Source organism: Acartia tonsa, chromosome 2 (genome assembly GCF_053477335.1).
Source record: "Acartia tonsa isolate MP-2025a chromosome 2, ASM5347733v1, whole genome shotgun sequence".
NCBI classification, from domain to species: Eukaryota; Metazoa; Arthropoda; class Copepoda; order Calanoida; family Acartiidae; genus Acartia; species Acartia tonsa.
The window spans coordinates 15,331,134-15,353,222 of NC_137261.1; the positions used below are offsets into that span (position 1 = coordinate 15,331,134).

General features: G+C 31.6%; 1 protein-coding gene across 4 annotated transcripts in view; it reads right to left on the bottom strand.

Moving 5' to 3' along the window:
• Ih (hyperpolarization activated cyclic nucleotide gated potassium channel Ih) overlaps window positions 1–22,089 on the bottom strand; it is a 229,189-nt gene that overhangs the window by 107,909 nt on the left and 99,191 nt on the right. For all 4 annotated transcript variants that reach the window (XM_080146939.1, XM_080146931.1, XM_080146948.1 and 1 more), the window contains one exon: window positions 6,154–6,241. In XM_080146939.1, the coding sequence (XP_080003065.1) occupies window positions 6,154–6,241 (88 nt within the window). The remainder of the gene's footprint in view (window positions 1–6,153; window positions 6,242–22,089) is intronic.

A 22,089-nucleotide genomic window follows, 5' to 3' on the forward strand; every position in this document is an offset into this window, starting at 1 on the left:
GGTATGTTGATTCCTGGGGCAACAAAGTATAATGTTATAAGTGAAGCAACTCTATAATCAAGTCCTAAAAATGTATGTATGTCCATAAACATTATCCTGTATCAAGCAGTTTTTCAAAAAATTTACTTACAATTTTGCTTTGACTCTTATACATTTATATTCTAATTATTCAGTTCTGACACTATATAAGTGTTAATGTCCGTTTGTCCTACCGTTTCAGTGCTTCGCTTTTATGGATGTTGTCATCCTTGTTTTAAAATAAATGGAAATAAATTATCAATTTAAGTCAGGTTAGCTCTGCAGGGTTAGGTCACCACAAGGGGTATAGGTCACGCAGAATTAGGACACCCAGCAGGACTTAGGCACAGGGATAAACAAACTTCTTTTATTTTTTTTAATATTTGATCGAAAGGGGTGTAAGGTTCAGTCCTCGACTGGCATATAGAGGGAAAGCACCGACAAATTTTATAAGTAAATATAGAAAAGGAAGAAAGTGAACGATATATACAGTAGATAGAGATAGATAGATAGATATAGATAGATAGAGAACGAGTGACAAAAGAGAGAGAAAGAGAGATTTGCTATATTGTTATGTGGGAGTAAGGACTTAGAGCAGATTCATAAAATCTGCAGTTTTTTTTGGATGTGTAAAGAATGTGTATATAAACAAACAAAATTGAATAGGGTAAATATAAAATTTAAAATGCAAAAAAATGTATTCATCTGAATTTAATGATTTGCAGGCTTTTGGCAAAACTTAGTTTTGCGTTCTCACGGGTAGAGAGGGACAAATATTCTGAAAATTGAATCTATATTTTAACTTCAGAGGCTTATTTTAACATTAAAAGTAATCTCAGCTTTACATATGTATTTAAATGAGTGAAAAAAATATAATTTCCCCATTCCGTTTTAAAATGACAAGCAAAAAAGAGAACAACAACATTATATGACTCAAATGTATTAAAATCTGTTATATGCTGAGATAGAGGGGACAATGGGCTGTTTAGTACACTAGTCCCCAAAGTTTTAATAATGTTGGAGACTTTAGTGATATCTGATTGGTTGGTTCATTAAGTTGAGTGTCCAAAAATTTTAACCACTAATTGCAATCTGCAGAGGGGGTAATTTTGTGCATTATCATTGCAGGGGATGTCCATAAATTGGTCGGCCATTGTATTATACCTGGATTATATGTTCCTGTGCCTGCCCGTTCCAAGTTTGTATTTTATGTTAAAAGGAATTGTGTAATCTATTATTGAAATCTGAAATGGTCAGGGATCTAAAGGGATAAGACAATGGATGATAAATTAATGTACATCCCCAATAAGACACAAATTTACCATATATTAGAATTACAATTTGCGGTAAAAACGTTTTGACACTCAACTTACTAAGCCAACCATTCAAAATTTAGTAAAAGTCCCCAAAGTTGTTAGTCCAACAAATAAGAAAACGTTAATAAAAAACTTTTGGGACTAGGGTAATAAACAGCCCATTGTCCCCTCCCTCCCTGGAAATGGTTGTGTGTGGTTTAGATCTCGGGGGCGTTATATTAACAAAGAAAAGGCTGGACTTGAATATACCAGAATCTAATTTATGTACATCCCCAATAATAGCACACAAAATTAACCCTTCAGCAGTTTCAAATTATTAATTGAATCTTTTGAAAACTCAACTTAATGATCCAGCCAAAAAAAAATTTACTAAAGTCCCCAAAATTTCCTTAGCTTACGAATAAGAAAACGTTAATGTAAAACTTTGGGGACTAGTGTAATAAACAGCCAATTGTCTCCTCTCTCTCTCTGTGAATACACATTAAATTAATCAGTTACATATTTTCAAAGAAACCTTTTTCTATAATTAGGGTCGGCCCGTCCGTTCTTAACAGTTAAATTTTTTCGTTAATCTAGGCATGTTATAATTGTTCTATTGATTTCAAACTTTGTAATGATGATTCCTATAACAGTTAGGCACGTATTGCAAGGGGTTGCTACTCTATAATCGTTACCAGAAAGTCCGCACGTCCATTAAAAACATGCTGCCATACATATATGGGCTCTGTATTGAAAGGGGGAGAGAGAAGGCAAAAATATAGTCAAAAACCATACCAGGAAGTAAGAGAAGCTTCCCCAAAATTGAGAACTTTTTGTAGTATTTTTAACCTTACATTTGTTTCTCGATTCACATTTATTTAAAAATACATTTATTTATTTCATTATTTAATTTGGATTTTTCCAAAATTATTTTAATCTAAATTTCATTAATTTACAACACATAAATTTTAAACTTATGAAAAAAAAATTATGAAAATAATCTTATGACATCTTTACTCTTAAAGAAATGTTTTTTTTAAATTAAATCATAAACAACCAAATTCTTTTTAAAAAATCCATCAACAATGAATCATAAATAACAAGGACAATTGTATCCTAATGCAGCTTTGAATCAATAAATTTAACACTATCCTATTATATAAAGTAGAAAGCTTTTTTATCCGTTGCTAAGAATCTCTCTAACCACTGAACCGATATGATTCTCCTTTACAGTGTAACTTTTTTATCGGTCCAGCGAAGGTTTTTAACTATTTTGGGGGAGGGAATCTCCCCCCTTCCGAAAATTTAATATTTAATTAATGGCTTCATATATAAACTGGAGGTAACGGGAGAATGCCCTTAAAGAGCCTAAAACCTGCCATAAACCAATATTAAATTATTGAATGATAGGTCCAACATTCGCGAGATTGTAACGATCATACAATTTAATACTTTGTGATTAAAATAAACTTTATAATAGAGAATAATAGAACAATTGGATCATGAAAAGAAAACGAAGTATCGGGTTTCGTCGTATTTTCAAAGTAACTTTTTTCTATTTCTAACCCGTACGGGGGTCTCAACCCAGTGGGGCCAATTTCATAGCCTTAAATAACCTATCAAAAGCTACTATGAAAATACGACAAAACCCGCTACTTCGTTTTATTTACATGATCCAAACAATTAATTATAAAAAATAAACAATATAAAATTTAATGAACAAACGGCCAGGTCCAAATTGTAGAATAGCTGCGCTACTAAAAACAAAAGCCTTGTCGGAAATGAAAGATGAGAGAGATAGTATTGTAGTCCTGTGTGGTTTCATACAGGGAGGGAGTGGACAATGGGCTGTTTATTTCTCTAGTCCCAAAAGTTTTATAATAGTATTTTCTTATTTGTTGACTTTGGGGAATTTTATCAAATTTTGTTGGTTTGTTCATTAATATGAGTGTCCAGGTTTCAAACACTAATTGTAATCTACAGAAGGGGTAATTTTGGGTTTAATCATTGGGGATGAATATTTATCTATCAGCCATTGTCTTATTCCTTTAGATCCCTGGTGGTTTCATCATTCAAAAGTTACGGCCGGGAACCAGATAAATATAATAGAAAGGGAATGGCAAAGAACACATTGATCTAAAGGGATAAGACAATGGCTGATACATTGATGTATAAATTTAGATTCAAATTAGTGGTTGAAAAGTTTGAACACTCATTTTTAATAAACGAACCAATAAAACTTCACTGAAGTCCCAGAAGTTGTTAAGACAACGAGTCAGAAAAACGTTATTATAAAACTTAAGGGACTTTGTGATAAACAGCCCATTGTCCCCTATCTGTCTACAAAGAACATCAATGTACATCTGTTGATTATTTTTGAAGACTGAACGGGGACTATTTTGTTTATTATCATCACATAGCAAAAGCAGCAATGATGATCACTCGCAGATGAGAAATTGTTTAGCCAAAATGTGATTAATAACTTTTGGTAGGTATAAACAATAAATCACTTAGGATTTCTCAAAAAGCTAATTAAATTTTTTATGTTTTAAAGTTGATGAAATTAGACAATAAACAAGAAGTAACAGTTATTTATAGATATAAGTATATCTTAACTCTTTAATATTTATTTATCGTATTAAAGCTAACTTTCCGCGGATATTGAAATGAGAAATCTTAAGATTAAATCAGCTTTTTTAACCCCAAGGGTCCAAAGACCAGGGCTAACTAAACTATTATTAATTTTATAGTTTTTATTTTAATGTTGTAAAAAATTGTATGTAATACGATGCTTTATATGATTTTTCAGTATGGCTCTAATACTGGTTCTAATCCAGCAAATATTAGTTGGTTTCGAAGCCATACTTGAAAAATTAATACATGTCTCTGCTTTATTAAACAACACCTTTTGTTTATATCTAATTCATTCTAGCTTCAATTTACATTTCAGACACTTTTAGATGATTTTAAAAGCAAAGCTTTTCTTGTATAATAAGGGTCGGTCCGTTCGTACGTCCGATTATAGATTGCTAAGCTTTCTTAAAGGTACCGAACTACTACAGGAATCACCATGCAAAATTTGAAATCGATAGGACAATTCTAACATGCCTAAATTAACGAAAAAAAGCTATCAATCACGGACCGACCCTAATTATTGAAAAGCTTCGCTTTTAAAAAGACATAGAGCTATCTGTTTTTTCTCGGAGGAAAATGTACATAGATAAATGATAAGAAATGATATATGTTTCCAATCTGAATTTTAATTTCAAGCCCAACAGAGATGAAACAGGGGACCAAGTTGAAAATACGAGTTAGGCCGGGATCTAAAGGGACAAGACAATGGCTGATAAAATGATGTACATCCCCAATGACGATACACAAAAATACCCCTTGAACTTAATGAATCAACCAATCTACATAAATTCACTAAAGTCCTCAAATTTGTTGAGCCAACTAATAAGAAAACGTTATTATAAAACTTTGGGGACTAGTGTAATAAACAGCCCACTATCTCTCTCTCTCTCTGCGAATTAGGTCTCTCATTTGCATAGAGTTCATATTCATAAAAAAATACTATAAAAATAATAAGAAAGTTGTAATCGTAATAATTTGTTGGTGAAAAAGTTAAAAAGTAAAAAGTAAAAAATCAACATATTTTAAATGGTTGCACGGACATTCTGATAACGATTATAGAGTTGCCACGCTTACTACTGAAATCATGCCAAGTTTGAAATCGATAGGACAACTCTAACATGCCTATCTTTACAATAATAGCTATCTGTTATGGACAGACGGACGTACCGATCCTAAAAATAGAAAAGCTTCGCTTTAAAAAAAAAGACTAAAATCTGACATGATCCAAAACAGCAATAAAGCCCAGGCTAGTATAAAACAGAAAGGATTTGATTTATGTCTGTTGTACGTTGATGTTTATAAACAATATTTTACATCTATATAAAATGATGTTCTAAAAGAAATAGACTTTTAGATGATAAAATGATTAACATATAATAATATGATTTTTTATCTAAATATATATAATGGGGATTCTCAAGACAATTTGGCATAATTTTAAAGGTATAGCTCTTATTTTTTAGATCTTTAAAACACCAGTCATTTTTTTGAACTTATATATCAAATAATTCATTAGTGTAATTTCACAGCTCATACCAATAACGAAATTAATTCGGAAGAAAATCACGAAACCTATATGTGTTTTTCAGCTGTCGTTGGGGGGGAACACATCGTAAAATTGACGACCTCTCCATTTGCCCCCCAAAATTATTTTAGATTTATTTTGCTTGTTGGTTATACCTTATTCCTGGTAATTTCATCTATATGTTCCTCTTTTGTAAAGTGCTGAAAAGTTTTATTTGTGACGTCATATAAAATAGGTCCATTATCCATCTGTTTTTAAGGGGGTTTCCTTTCCCACTTCTCCTCTGATCCCTCCTTTTTAGACGCATTTTAATGATGTCACACACGACACTTTTCAGCGCTTCCTGTTTTGTCTACTCTGTGTTAAATACACACATAAAAAATATTTTTGTATAAAATACCTAACTGGAGTTTTTAATTTTATAGTAAGTACTCTACCAACAAATAAAAATAAGTTTATCAATTGCTATATTGAATTCGGAACAAAAACACCAAAAGATATGTGGAAATCAGTTGTAAAAGATAAGAGCTGCTTAAAAGTTTATGAAAACATGTTTCATAATGATTGAAATGTCAAAATAATCTTTAACCAACTACCTTCAAGAGGAATCGTTTCCATCAAAAAGTTTCAGACGGAAAGACGGAGTAGAGTAGCTATAGTAGCTACTTATAAATAGCTCACCTCTTTTTCAAAGTTCTGATCCTTGCCAGGCAAGAGTTTCTGTTCTGCCTCCAGAAGTTCTAATTTATCTCTAGGACTGCCACTTTCCCTAAAATATTAATAAGATGATGTCAAACAATACAAATGACAAATGATAGGCCGTAACACATACTAAATTACCAATAACCAGTATACATTTTCATCGATAATGGTTGATCAGTATGATATCATTTATTAAACGCACGATAAAGAGCTTCCTAAACCATTTGAGTATATTTGACCTTTAATAAAGTTAAAGGTTTTGATGGAATCGTTTCATCAGTTTGAGACAAAATATCATAACTACGAACAGAAGAGCTGGATTTTGTATGCATGTTCACTAAGATCTCAGAAACCTTAATTATGCCGGTTATGAATGCTCGCACACTTTCTACGCCCCTAAAGGATTATAGGGGCATTTAAAGTTGGGGCGGGGAAGGGGGGAACTTTTTTTTTCTCGAGAGGGTGATGGTACACTCCCAAGAAACTCCCCTAAGACACATATCGGTTTAGCGATTAGTAGCTGAATAACGTAATACAAATGAGGGATTATCAATCTCCTTTTTATGGGTTTTCTTTCCCACTTCTCTAATTACTCTCATTTTTATGACGTGACATGGCTGATTTTGAGACACTTTGTCCAGCTACAGCGATTAGCGAGATACTTCAGTGCACACAAAGAGACATCCTATTAGTTTTTATACTAGGATAGCATTGTTAAATGAATAATATATACTATTTGTTAGGCTTAATTGTGTCTGAATATTAAATTAGGAATTCAAAACAGAATTTATGTTTACAACCTTCTTCTTCCCCATTTCAGATTTAGAATATCTGAGTCATTATCTTAAAACTTAATTGTCTGTGTACAATGTACATATATCTCTTTCTCCCCTTTGTTTAACTTTTATTCAAAAGTATTTCTTTTAAAATATGAGATCAAAATTAGTTTAATGGAAGAAGATTAAAGTCCCTTCACAGATTATGACGTCCTATAATAGAATAGCCAATGAGAGGCCAGTGTTTACTGTAATTGACCAATGGTAAAATTTATGCTGGCCTCTCATTGGTTATTCTATCGTGTGACGTCATAATCTGTGGAGGGACTTTAAAAATCTTCGTTTGATATTTCTATATCTTTATCTCTATAATTTTTATTCTTGTTGTTCTTGTTATCAAACAATTAACAACTTTGTATACTAGAATTAATCAGAAAGAGAAGGGAGAATACTTTGGGGACTTCAGTGAACTTTGATTGGTTAGATCATTAAGTTAAGTGTTAAAACTTTTCAACCACTAATTTTTATCTGCTGAAGAAATATTTTGTGTATTTTCATTGGGGATGTACATCAATTTATCGGCCATTGTCTTATCCCTTTAGATCCCTAAGATTTAATCCTACAAGCTTGATTAATGTCATTTTGACATAAGAATAGCGTGTGATAATTCATAAAAAAATAAAGTGCTGGAAATTGTCATATGTTAAGTCATAGAAATACGTCTAAATCCGGTTTTTTTGGGGGGTGGGGAGGGGTAGGGGTTTCCTTTGCTACTTCTCCTGTCATTCCTCTTTTTTAGAAGTATTTTTATGACGTCAGACATGAAACTTTCCAGCGCTTAAAAAACTATTTATCAAAAAATGTCAATACGGACAAAAGTTTCTACCTACTTCTTGCATGTCAGCCTTTAATCCAAACTTTGCCTAACGATTATGTTGGATGGGCAAAAAAGATTTTGAAATTTTCTTTTGATGAAAATAAAGAAGATGATTACAGTCCCTCCACAGATTATGATATCATACGTTGGAATAACCAATAAGAGGCCAGCATAAATTTTACTATTGTTCAATTACAGTGTATACTGGCCCTCATTGGCTATTCTATCGTATGACATTATAATCTGTGGAAGGACTTCAATCATCTTCAAAATAAAAAAACTTTTATCTTTATTAAAAAACTTCATTGAATTATGCATGTTTGATAAAATTAATATATTAATCTCAATATGATAGATGTTCTTTTTATTCTATAAAAAGTAGGGCAGTGAGCTAATAAAATTGCAACCATCCTTTTATTACCAGACTCTCTGCCCAAAAAGTCTGAGCCCGGAATGAGCTTATAAATTGTAGATAAACTGGATGTTTCTAGTTTCGGACAATTAAATAGGTAATAACTGTAGAATAATTATAACGAATTTGCAAATTTAAAGTTCTATGAAGATTTTTAAAGACATATAGTTATTTTTTTCTTTAGCCTTTAGTTTTTCTTGTTGTGTAGATTAAAAAAAATATACTTCTTTAGATAAAAAGATGAAAACAGGGCTTTGAATTTTTAAAATGCGGCTAAATAAAAGTTTTTTTTTATATCTGTGGTTAAAGTTACAACTTGCTGATAAAGGACGATTGAATGAACAAGAGAAATGTAATACAAAAAAAACACGAATTTTAAAGAAGCTTTGCCACTATCTAAACCTTATAATGAAGTAGAAGATTCTCTGTCTGTCTGTGTGTGTGTGTGACGAAGGATCTCGGTAACCACTGAACTGATACTTCATAGGGTAGCTTCTTATAGGAAATAGATATTTCGGGGAGGGAACACCACCCTCCCAAGAGAAATCGCAAAAAAAACTAAAAAACATAACTAACAACATCCAGCGGCGAAAGACTATTTTTATGGAAAAACAGCTGATCTTAACATAGATTGAAAAGAAAACATTTTACGTGCCCCTGGAGGCATCTAGGGGGCGTAGCTGAACAAGTCATGAATAAATTGTACACTACTAGTATACATATACCAGTATAATTTGATAATAAAATCACACACACTAGCAAAATTTAGTCCGGAAAATGCTGACTCATTCACTCGCAGCAAACTAGAGCGAAAAATTCCCTTTTGTTATCCTCCTCACAAATTTAAATACTAACAAAAGTGTTATGTCAGAACAGCAGGGCATGCCAGCCGCAAATAATTTATATTCATTATTTAGAAGCCAAATTTGCAGCTTAATTTTGAATAGTTTGTTCATTTAGTTGAGTGTTTAAACGTTTCAACCACTAATTGTAATCTACAGAAGCAGTAATCCTGTGTATAATCATAGAGGATGTATATCAATTTATCGGCCATTGTCTTATCCCTTCAGGTCCCTGGGTTTAATGTATATAAATCATATAAAATGCTCTTAATATGTAAATACAACCTAAATTGCTACATACTGAAAATCATAAATTCATTTTTATGATAAAGTTAAATCCTATCGGTGTGTAGGAGTGTGTGTTCCCCTACACATAGTGGACATTAGCAAAGTATGCGCAATGCCAAATAAATTAGAAGAGTTTTTAATCATGATAATCAAGAAAGGGATAAAAAGCAATTTAATTCTTTCTTGTAGAAGCAGAGGCGTGAATAAAGGTAGTTTAACAACCCTTCTCACAAAATAAAGGAATGTGAAAAAATTTTCGCCCTTCGCGCGTCATTTTACCCCTTAATCGAGGCATGGTTGACTTTGACATGTTGATTGTGTAGGGGGTGTAGCCACTTCTCCGTTTAAATAAAATAACACCTCTCTTGTATATAGTTTGTTTTATTACAACTTTTCACCTCCTCGATTTTGGTAAAACCCTGTTAACGCCCCATTGGGGAAGTGAATTTACCCCATGGTGTGTAGTGTAAAAGTTTTATTTAAATTCCTACGAAGGGAAGATGGCTTAAAGTTAACGTCTTTATGATATTCCTTTACAGATTAACACAAAAATCTTACACTTTTTAAAAGCGAAGATTTTCTATAATTAGGGTCCGTCCGCCCGTTAACACTTTTCGTTAATTTAAACATGTTAGAAATGTTCTATCTATGATTCCTATAAAAATTAGGTACGATTTCTTTGCATAAAGATTCCTAATACAACAATTTACAATGTTATATGCGAAACATCTCTATAAACAAGCCCTACAAATGTAAGTAAGCCCTTAAACAGTATTATTTATAAAGCAGTTCAGCAAAAAATTTACAAAAAATTTTTTTTAGACTTATATAAATTCTTCTTATTCAGTTTTGACACTCTACTCTACTTATTTGTTTGTTCTACCCTTTCAGAGCTTAGCTTTTATGGATGTTGTCATCCTTGTTATTTCAAGATTTGTGAAACGTTCAAACATCTTGCTAGGTACCTTAGTAGCGTTTGGGTAGCAATCATGTGATACGTAAATACAGGCTTATTATTTCTTTTGGATCAAAAGATTTGTTTTTTATTTATGTATTATAATCCAAAGAGAGAGAGGGGACAATGGGCTGTTTAAGACTTGAGAAAGGATTAAATAACTGTATCTCCCCATCGCAACTGCCTTGTGCAACCTTTCTATTGGGTCCTTGAAAATCAACCAATGGTGTCGCTTATAATAACATAGCCAAGTAGCAGAAAATAATTTAGAAGCAGACGAAAGAGGTCTTTAAAAAAGGAAGAGAGGTAGTTGTATGTATTTACATCTATACTATAGATCAGTTGTTTGTCCATAAGTAAAGAAGCAATAAAGAACTTACGTCATATTTATAAGTAAAAAAAAACATAAAGAGGTTATTTTTGCATATTTTTTGTAAAGAAGAGTCCTAACTTTCAGTAAAATGATCTAATTAAGTCAAACTGTTCTTAATTATGACCAAATGTATATATATATTTTAGAAATAGTCATAATTAATAACAGTTTGCAATAATAAAAGCATTTAACTCAAAGGTCACAACCAACTTTACAGAAAATACACCAAAATAATAACCCCCTTGTAGATACAAATGATTGCAATTTTAGATTAAAATATTATTTTAGAAATAATAAAGCTAAAGAAGAATTTAAAAAGTCTTATAATGTAAAGTTTGACTAAATAAGAGCATCTAACTAAAAGGTTACAACCAAATTCACCAAAAATACAAGAACAAAATGACCCACTTTTGGAATTTGACAATTTTAATTTTTATTCGTACAAATTGGCAAACAAACAGACAATTATTTAAAGCAGCTGTACCTCTAAATTAGAAGAAGTGAAATTTTATTCCAATTAGTCCATTTTGCCAGACCAAATTCATTTATGTAATCCTTTAATTATATTTATGTCAACTATTAGTTTTGTAGAATTTTGCTTTTTGTGTGTATTTAGTTGAAGCTGGTTTTCTAGCATAAACATAAAGTACGAATTATAAATGAAAGTTATTGGGTAAACTGTTTTTAACCTATTTTTAAAACGTATATAAAAATATACTATGACACCAGTAGAATGAGACTGCAGAACCTAAATTTGAATTAAGTCCCCAATAAACTTTTTTGGGGGGATTTAAATATTAATTTTTACTATTGCTGTGATCATTTTGACTGAGACAAAAGGTCTTTTTTTATTTGGGTAAAATTCGTAGCTTTTAGAGTGTTTTGCTTCATAAATATTGTATTCTGGTATAGAGTAAAATTAGGCCTTATGATTTTACTATAAAAATTAACTAAAAAGTTAATTCTTTATAATATATCAACGAATTAACATGAACATGTTTGTGTTCTCTCACTTATTTTAAAAACATAAAAAATGGCTGTAAAGGGTTAAATGACAACAAATGTTTATGCAATACAACAAATTTATTTTTGTCACATATACAAATGTGTTATAAAATAAGATTATTCAAACTTATATTTTAAAATAATTTTAAAAAGTTTGTATCTTTTATGTGTATGGTTTTCATTCTTTTCATTTTAATTAAACAAAAAATATTTAACTACATTGGAAGTACGTCACTTTGTGAAAACACTCTTTTTTTGAATTGTAAAGAATTATATAAAACAAGACTTCTTATTGGTAAGATTTCAGAATTATTTGTTTTATTGTAAATGTTTGATTTTTCAATGAAATTAATTGTTTTGGAAAAAAAAATATTTCAAATGAACAGAGTAATGTTTTTTTATTGTATCAATATAAAGTGAATTATATAAAAATGTTCTGTAAGCCACAATATTACCCGAAGTATAAAAAGAGCTTTTGCTTCGGTCAAAATGATTACAGCAACACTAAAAATTAATTTTTAAATCCCCCCAAAAAAAGTTTATTGGGGACTTAATTCAAATTTGGGCTCTGCAGTCTGATTCTATAGGTGTCCTAGTATAGTTTTGACCCCCCATTCAAAAAAAGGTTAAAAACAGTTTAAAAACAAGAAATACAACTTTAATTAATAAGGTAACAGCCTGTCTGTCTTTTTGTTTGCACCGAAGGATCTCACTATCCGCGGAACAGATATGGTTACCCTTTACAGTGTAGCTTCTCATTGGTCTTGGAAAGGTTTATAACCATTTACGGGAAAAATTATACCCCCCCCCCTCAACAAATTTATTTTTAAAACAAATTCTTAAAAACTAAAATCGAAAATGAGTGGGGCTATTAGGTTATCAAATTCAACTCCTACCTTCTCAAGTGCCCCTGAATGCCTCTAGGGGCGTATTCGCTAGATAATTATAACAAGGTGGGAAAATTAATCTTTTTAGTTGGTTTAATACAGCTAACTGTGTAAAACTGGATAAAAAATTTGAAATAGAGATGATAATTTGTCAATTGCCTCTCTGTGTAAAAGTGACTAAAGAGTCTAACCTAGACATACAGGGTGCACCACATATCTAGGCACTTTTTTAAAACGGCCATAGCGTCAAAACTACTTGACCAATCAGGACGTTTGACCCAACTATAAAAAGCTAAGGTAATGACCTTTTAGCACAAAAAAATCTTTGGGCGAAGATGGACTCGTACTCCGAGCTGGCCGCGCTTATGTTCAACATAACAGATTCGAAGTGCGCTGGTGGTATAATCTGGATTCTTAACTAGGGCCCACTAAATCGGACCTCAGCCCATCTGTAGATGAGCTAGAGTTATGCAACTTGCTGGGCATACTGTTAGATACATAAGTAAGACACTAGAAAAGACTACATCTCTTTATCTAAAATGGCTTGGCTTTAGTACTCCGGAAAAGTGAAACGTGGCAGATTTAGAGATGTCAAAAACGTCAAAAATCGTGTAAAATCGTTAAAATTTCTCGTTTCTCGACGTCAGAGACCCATATGGAACTTAAAACTTATTTTAGACTATGAATTGCGCTGACAACCCTAGATGAATTTTCCTGACATTTCCAAAAAAGGTATAGAACGTCGTTCTAGCTCAACTGTGGTCCAAATAAGAGCCTCCGTGTCAAAGGGTAGCTTGAAAGTTGGTTGAATTTGGATCCTGCGGTTACTCACATTCCTAAGGAAATGGGGCCTCCCAGCAGCCCGATCTTAATTCAATGGACTTTTGGACCTTGGGCTAATTTGAAGCATGCACCAATAGACGTACCCATACCATAAAGACCTCCCTCATTGCCACTATCAAGGAGAACTTCGCCAGCTTGGACAGTTACATTCTGACCTGGGCCTGCCGGCGGTTGAGAAGGCGGGTAGAGGCGGTGATTGATGCTGACGGCGATTTTATTCAATGATCTAAAAGTCATATACCTAATTTGCTTCCAAGTTTTTAAAATGAACACAGTAATAGTGTCTGACTGATTATGTCTCCAAAGTTTTATTACAGCGTTTTCTGATTAACAAGTTTTAGAATTTTGATTGGTTGGTTATTTGTTGAGGTTACAAACTTTTCAACCACTAATTATAAATTATAGAATAGGTAATTTTTTTGTATAAGCATTTAGTATGTACAAATTTAATCGGCCATTGTCTTATCCCTTTGGATTCCTGATTACATTTAAAGTCCTTTTTCTGAAACAGTTTCTTTGTAAGCCCAAGTAATCAGTTTTGAAATATCTTTCTATTCCATGAAAAATTAATGAATATACTACAAAATATGCAAATTTATGTGTAAGGTTTTATATGTATGGAATCCATAAAATTAATAGAAAAATCCATTTTTAAAACTTTTCTCTCATTTTTTAAGTTTAAAAATAAAAAATTTTGGTAGATAATTATGGTATTTCAAAGAAAGAAAATAAGAAATTCGACCTCTATCACTTTAGATGACAGCTGCCAAATTTAATAAACATAGCAATGAAAATTCATTAAAAGTTCACAAAATTGTTAAGCCAACGAATAAGAAAACGTTATTATAAAACTTTGGGGACTTGTGTAATGGACAGTCCATTCCCCCCCCCTCTCTCTCTCTCTCTGTTGTAAAACTGAATGAATAATCTGAACTTGGCATGAGTAAGAGGATGGGTCCATTGCTGTGTCACAATAACCGATATTTCATTCCCAGGAATAAAAGAAAAAGCATCCACGGTGGCTTATTTATAAATTTTCTAATGCCTGAATTAAAAATGTTTAAATCCCCCTTTCTACAACTCGCTTTAATTCCAAAGAGTAAGGTACTGTTTTTCATTTAAATCCCCTACATTTTAGGTATTTTTGTATTTTATTAAACACAGAAATGTTTTATATTAAGATGCCTTATCCCTGAAATCAATGTTAATTCTGTGGTTGTCAAAACCAAAACCTGAAATCTCATTTTAAGTTTTCAATAATGGGCAGATTTGTCAATTAAGGAGCAAAGTCTTCTTGGAATTCTATCACAAATTAAAAACAAGTTCGATTATGTTCAAATCTACGCACCTTTAAGCAGCAAAAATGCTTAAATGGACATTTTAATTTAAACAATGATGACAACATCCATAAAAGTGAAGCTCTTAAACAAAAGTGTCAGAAATGCATAATAAGAATATAAATGTATAAAATTCAAAACATAATTGTAAGTAAACTGCTTATAAGAAGGATAATGTTTAAGAACATACTTACATTTTTGAGACTTTATTATAGAGATTATTCGATTATAAAATTGTAAATTGTTGTCCTAGGAATCAGCATTCCAAAAATTGGATGAATCGGATAATTATTGTGCATAAAAAGTTGTTGTTAAAAAAGTTAAACATCAACATGTTTAAAAGGACGCACGGACATTCTAGAATTGATAATAGAGTTGCTACGCTTTCTAAGTCGTACCTAACTACTACAGGAATCATCATGCAAAGTTTGAACTCTAATAGGACAATCCTAACATGCCTAAATTAATGAAAATAACTAACCGTTACGGACGGTCGGACCTACGGACGGACGGACCGACCCTAATTGTAGAAAAGCTTGGTTTTTAAAAACAATGACGTAATCTAAATAACATTATACGCTATAACTACAGGCTTATGTTGATAAAAATAATAGTGTAACTTGTTATTTCTATACATACATATTCTAATGTAACCATTATGATAGATTCTAAACCGATATTTTACCAGGATTAAAGGTGCTTGCTTACATGTGAAGACCGGAGCACCGAAAACCCCCCCCCCCCCGCTTAGTTTTGACAAAAATCAAAAATAAGGGGGGGGTAGTTTTTTAACCCCCCGCTTAGTTTTGACAAAAATCAAAAATAAGGGGGGGGTAGTTTTTAACCCCCCCCTTAATTTTGATGAAAATCAAAAATAAGGGGGGGGTAGTTTTTTCACTGTACAACACGCCAGAAAGTTGAGTGAGGTAAATCAAGTAAATCCAGTATACCAGAGGGGAAACCTTATTACAGGGATATTCATGTTTTGGGGCATAATTTCCTTATTTATTTATTTATTTTCCCAGTAAAAGGTTTTAATTTTGTGCGTTTTAATGATAAAACTTAATGAAAATATGTAGAATGTATAATATATTAATCCCTAAAAAGTTCAGACTTCTATCTTGAAAAGGAGTTAAGAAAATCCTGAAAATCTAGGAATCGATCTAGCACCTCAAATAATAACACATGGCCAAAACAATGTATAGATTAGATGGGCATATGTCACAGGAATCTTTACTAAAATTTTTAGCTGCCTATCTTGAATAGGAGCCGAGAAAATCACGGTTTTCCCAAAACGATTCAGACAGACGGACATTTCAAATTATAGATTAGCTTAGCTACAACAAGTACTTTAGCCATTAACAAGAGTTTAGGCAGAAACTTAGGCAATTTTCAGCGGCTTTTCAGTAGGGAGGTTGAATATACTTAGAGTTTATCCCATTATATAAAATAGTAAGCATTTTTTGTCTGTAGCGTAAGATATCTCCTCTGATCTCCTTAATAGGGTAGCTTCTCATAGGTCCTGAGAAGGTTTTTAACTATTTTGGGGAAGGAAATCACCACCCTCCCAAGAGAAATCACCCCAAGAAAAAGAATAACTGCCCCTCAAAAATATGTTAAAAACAGTTTAACTATTTTATAGTTGACAATATTCTTTATAAAATTCTTTTTGTGATTGATCAATTGAACAGATAACAAATAACGAAGTTCTTATTATTCTAAATGTTAAAAAGTATGTAATCTAACTTTCTTTACTCTTTTACTCTTATATTGTAGAAAATTATCTACATAATGTTTGATTTAAAGTTAGATTAGATTTATAAGTTACAAGTACATATACGGTATGTACATTAAGATTAAGATTGTTCATAAGGTAGTAGGACAAAGAGTCAGGCATGTGACGTCATAAAAATGAGGGAGATGAGATAATCCCTCATTTTATGACGTCACATGGCTGATTTTTGGGACACTTTGTCCTACTAGTTCATAAGATATGTGTTTCTAGCTATAGCCTTCAAAAACGAGGATAAACATATTCAATAAGACGAGAAAATATAGAAAATTTTTTTAATTCAAGAGCCTTTAATGGAAAATACAGACATATCGACCAAATCTAAAAACATTCTAATGGCAAATTCATCAAAAATAGTTCATATACTTGCACAAAAGCACAAAGGGAATAGTAGCTTTCGCAATATTCCTAAAAATTGTGATCAAGCTTCCAGTCAAATGCGAAAATTAAGTCTAACTGTTCTTAAGTGTACCAAACGATAGCTAATAACCTAGTCTGACTCTGATTATGACGTAAAAAAAATTAGCCAATGAGAGGCCACTATAAATTTTACTATTGGTCAATTACAGTGTATACTGGCCTCTCATTGGTAAATTTTTCTACGTCATAATCAGAGTCAACCACTTTTACTAGGTTCCTAGTTAAACTCATATTAAAAACAGTTTGACCTAATAAGCGCATTTGACTGTAATATTACTTACAACTTTACTGAATTTTACAAAGCTACTATTCCCTTGATTAAATATGCGGAAGAGAAAATTATCGGTCATTGTCCTTTGCTTGCATCCAATGTAGGCAGGGCGGGAGGGGACATTGGACTTTTTATAACACTAGGCCCCAAAGTTTTATAGTAGTGTTTTCTTATTAGTTGAAACTTTGAGGACTTTGATTGGTTAGTTCATTCAGTTGGTGTCCAAACGATTCAACAACTAACTGTAATCTACAGGAGGGGACAATTTTATTGGGAATGTACATTAATTTAAAGGCCATTGTCTTATCCCTTTAGATTCCTGCAGTGTGTAGGTATGTAAATGTGCAAAGTTATATTGATCCTTAGCGTTTACATTAGAGTAGAATTACCTAGAGCCTAAAAACACCATGTTCTAGATAACTAGTAGATCCTTCTAATAAAACGAAAAGGAAATGAAAATTTTTCTCATATTCATTCAAAAACGATTAATATCTGGATGGTTCTAAACATTCGGGGCAGTCATTAACATTTACCTAACCTAACCTAAAATAAAATACTACTTTGCTTTCTTTCCAAGATCCAAAAATTTATAATAGTTTTTTGCTGATTTTTAGTATAAAAAAAGTCTAGATACATTATATTTCTATTTTCTTTACACCTTATTCCAAGGTTAATATGAACTTGTAGAGTTTAAACTTTGGAAATTTATTTAATTACTTCACAAAAATATTTTACAACTAACTAGTGGTTTAGCCCCTAGCCTCTTGAGGAATTATTCCAAGAGGGATAGGGTTACCCTCTACATTGTTTTTTTTTTGTTGGTGGTGGGAAACCAATAACAAAAAGAATGATAATCAGAATATAAATGTATGAAAGTCGAAACAAAATTGTAAGAATATCATTTGAAAAACTGTTTAAATACAAGATAATGTTTAAGGACATATTTACATATTGATTATTGAGATGCTCCGCTTATAACATTGTACTTTGTTGTCCTAGGAATCAGTATTCCAAAAATCAGATCACTCGGATAATTGTATCACATAAAATTTTGTTACTGAAAAAGTTAAAAATGTACATTTTAAAAAATGGACGTACGGATATTCTGGTAATGATTATAGAGTTGCTACGCTTTCAAACAATGCCTAACTACTACAGGAATCACCACGAAAAGTTTAAAATCGATATGACAATTATAACATGCCTAAATTAACAAAAAAAAACTATCAGTTCCAGATGGACGGACCGACACTAATTATAGCTTCGATTTTAATAATAATCTTTCCAAAGAATGCTTTATACTAATGATTATTAATATAATACTAATGTTTGAGAACAAATATATCGTATTAGGATAATCCTACAGATAAAAAGGAATTAGGTATGTAATAATCATTAGCTACTCTATAATCTACTTTCCTAAATTAACTATTTTCTTTTCTTCAAAAGTACAATCATAAAATGTTAGTGTCAAATTTGTGTGACTCGACAAAGTGGCTGAAAAAAGGAGCCGTGTGACGTCATAAAAGGGAGAGATGAGAGGAGAACTGTGAAAGGAAACTCTTAAAAAGAGATGATCTACTGACGTCACACGGCTCATTTATTTCAGCCACTTTGTCGAGTCTACAAATATATTAATTAGAAATGCACTTTCAAACTTTTAGGAATGTATTAAACTGTTCTTGTCTTGATGGTTAAAATGATTTTATGTGCATGATACTGTTTTATCGTAATTGAAATCACCATTATATCATTGTATTATTATTATTCTTATTTGTATGGAAATTAACAATACTTTAAATATATGAATTGAAGATTAACTTAATTAAAAAAGGAAGATACATCTTTTTTAAGTATTATGATGCTATTTCAATTGATCTAGCAAAAAATAATGTTTATTAGAAGTACAGGAAAAAGGCATATTCTATATTATAGTCTATTACGAGAAAACAACTTCCCATTTTCTGAAAATAACGTATTATAATTAACCCCCCTATATCTAAAAACTAAAAAGTTATCCGCGATCGTGGCTCAACATGTAGCGCATCCGCTCGTCGCCAGGGAGGTGATAGGTTTGAATCTCGGGCCGATACCGCGTCATAACTAAAGACGTTAAAATAAATGGTTCCTACTACTGCTATATCAGGTGCACGACAAATATAGTAAGAGTAGGGGGAATGCCTTAGTCCATAAACAGGCGCAACTTACTGCTATGCACAGTTATTACTTCTCAGACAAAGGTCGTGCAATCAAAGGGTTGGTTGTCTGATGGATGTTACTTAACCTAAAATCCTTGGGTGTTAGAGTATCACATCCCATTACACATGGATGATGCTTTGGATACTCTAGATGATCACTTAAATCGAAGAAGAATCCCGCCCTTACGAGGTAATGATAAAGGTAAATATCTAAAAACTACAACTAAAATAAGTAGGTACTCCTGACATAAATATTTATGTTTCAAGTCCTATTTATCTTGTAATTAATGATGCTTAATAGCCTAGGACCATCAAAGGACCTATGTGAAGCTTACTTAAAGTGGAGAAATTAATCATTTCAGTAGTTATTGATATTTTATGCTAGAGACAAAAAAAACCTGACTATTTAATATAATAGGCTTGTATTCTGTGTATATATTTTGCACAATATTTCATTCTTAAATTGCACAAAATGTCAACACCTGCTTTGCATCTTTTCATCATTTTTCCATTTGAAAATTAGCGTTATTAAAGAAAAAAGACAAAAATGGTAAAGCCTTGTTATCAGAAATATATGAAATATATGGTGTGGGAGATTAGATTAAAACAATAGAAGGGGAAGTAGTCAAATAATTATATGCCGACTTTCAATTAGGTCTATGAAAATCAACCAATAGCATCAGAAATATTAACACAGCCAAGTCGCTACAAAAGAGCAGAAATCAAGTTGCTAGCAGACGCAAAAAGGTCCCCAACAGAGGGATCCAGTTAGTTGTCTGGTTATGACCTGTATGAAAACAATGTGTGAAAACACATAACTGCATACTTCCTACCTTTTAGGAAACTGCCATTTTGGAAGACATTTTTTTTTATAAATTAACCATATCAATAAAATTTAACTGTAAATATAAATGTATATTTATTAAATTCATTTATTATTTTTTTTTTTCTATATATGTACACCCAAGAATAATAAATCTAATCTAATCTTATACATCTATATTTAAAGATTTATTGGTCGGAGGAGGGGAGGATGGGTTTGTATTTGTAGCTGATGGGATGTTATTGAAAATATGTAGACAAGAGAGAATATAATTAGAGAAATATTAGCTCGACCTTGCTCTTCACCTGCAGTAGGAAATAATATATTTAACAAGGATAAATTGATTTGGAAAGCTAGATATATTATGTTGTATTCTAACTCTAATTATTAGTTGACCATTCTAAACTAATTTATTTCCTTTAAAACATTTAAAAGTAAATATATATATCCTATTACATAAAGTAATAAGACTTTTTTTTTGTCTCAGCTAGAGATTTCCATAACTACAGAACTGAGTGAGTTCCCCATTTTAAGGAAGCCTCAAATAAGTATCAGGATGGTTTTCAACTATTTTATTGTTAGAATTTTTCTTGGGAATGTTTTTGGGCAAAATTAAAATTACAGTTAGACCAAAATAACAAATACTGAAATACAACTTTAAAATCTTGTTCAAAGCGAAGCTTTTCTACAGTCGGTCCGTCCGTACGTCTGTAACGGATAGCTTTAGGCATGTTAGAATTGTCCTATCGATTTTAAACTTTGCATGGTGATTCTTGTAGTATTAAGGTACAATATAGAAAGCGTAGCAACTCTATAGTCATTACCAGAATGTCCGTACGTACATTTTAAACATGGCAATTTTTGGAATACTGATTACTAGAATAACAAAGTACAATGTTGTAAGCGAATCATCTCTATAATCAAGTCTTAAAAATGTAAGTATGTTCTTAAATTTTATACTTTATTTAAGCAGTTTTTCAACAAAATTAATTACAATTTGTTTTGATTTTTATACATTTATATTCTTATTATTCAGTTTTGACACTCTACAAGTGTTAATGTTCATTTGTCCTACCGCTTCAGAGCATTTTTAGGGATGTTTCATCCTTGTTTTTATCTTATCCTATCTTCTATCAACTTATATCTACGTGAAATTCCTATATAATATTTTATCTTATTCATATGTTACATCTCTATTATGATGCATCAGCAACAAATATTAGTTAATGCAAGCAGGAAGGGGATAATTCTGTTTAATTAATTTACAACCTTTCTTTCCCCCACAAAAATTACTTATTACTAACTAATTATTTCACCTCTAAATCCCTGTATTTAGGAATCTAAAGGGATAAAACAATGGCTGATAAATTCAGAATGATGATACACAAAATCATCCCATCTGTAGATTGATTTCAGCGGTTGAAACGTTTGTACACTTAACTTAATGAACATACCAATCAAGAGTTAATAAAAGTTTCAAAAGTTGTCGAGACAATGAATAAAAACAATATTATAAAACTTTGGGGACTTGTGTAATAAACATCCCAATGTCCCCTCCTTCCCTGTATAAATGTCACCAATTTATAATCTATGTAGAATATAACATATGAAATAAGTAAAAGACTGGGTCAAAATGCAATAAAAGAATCGTATTAGAATATTAATTTTTTTGTCTGATTTTAGTATGTGTCTTAAATTTCTTAAACAGCATACTGAGAAGACATTCTTAAAAAAGCTTTAAAAGAATCATTTAAAGTAAAAAAGTAATACCAAAGGATCTTGAGGGATAAGACAAAGGAGAATAAATTAATATACA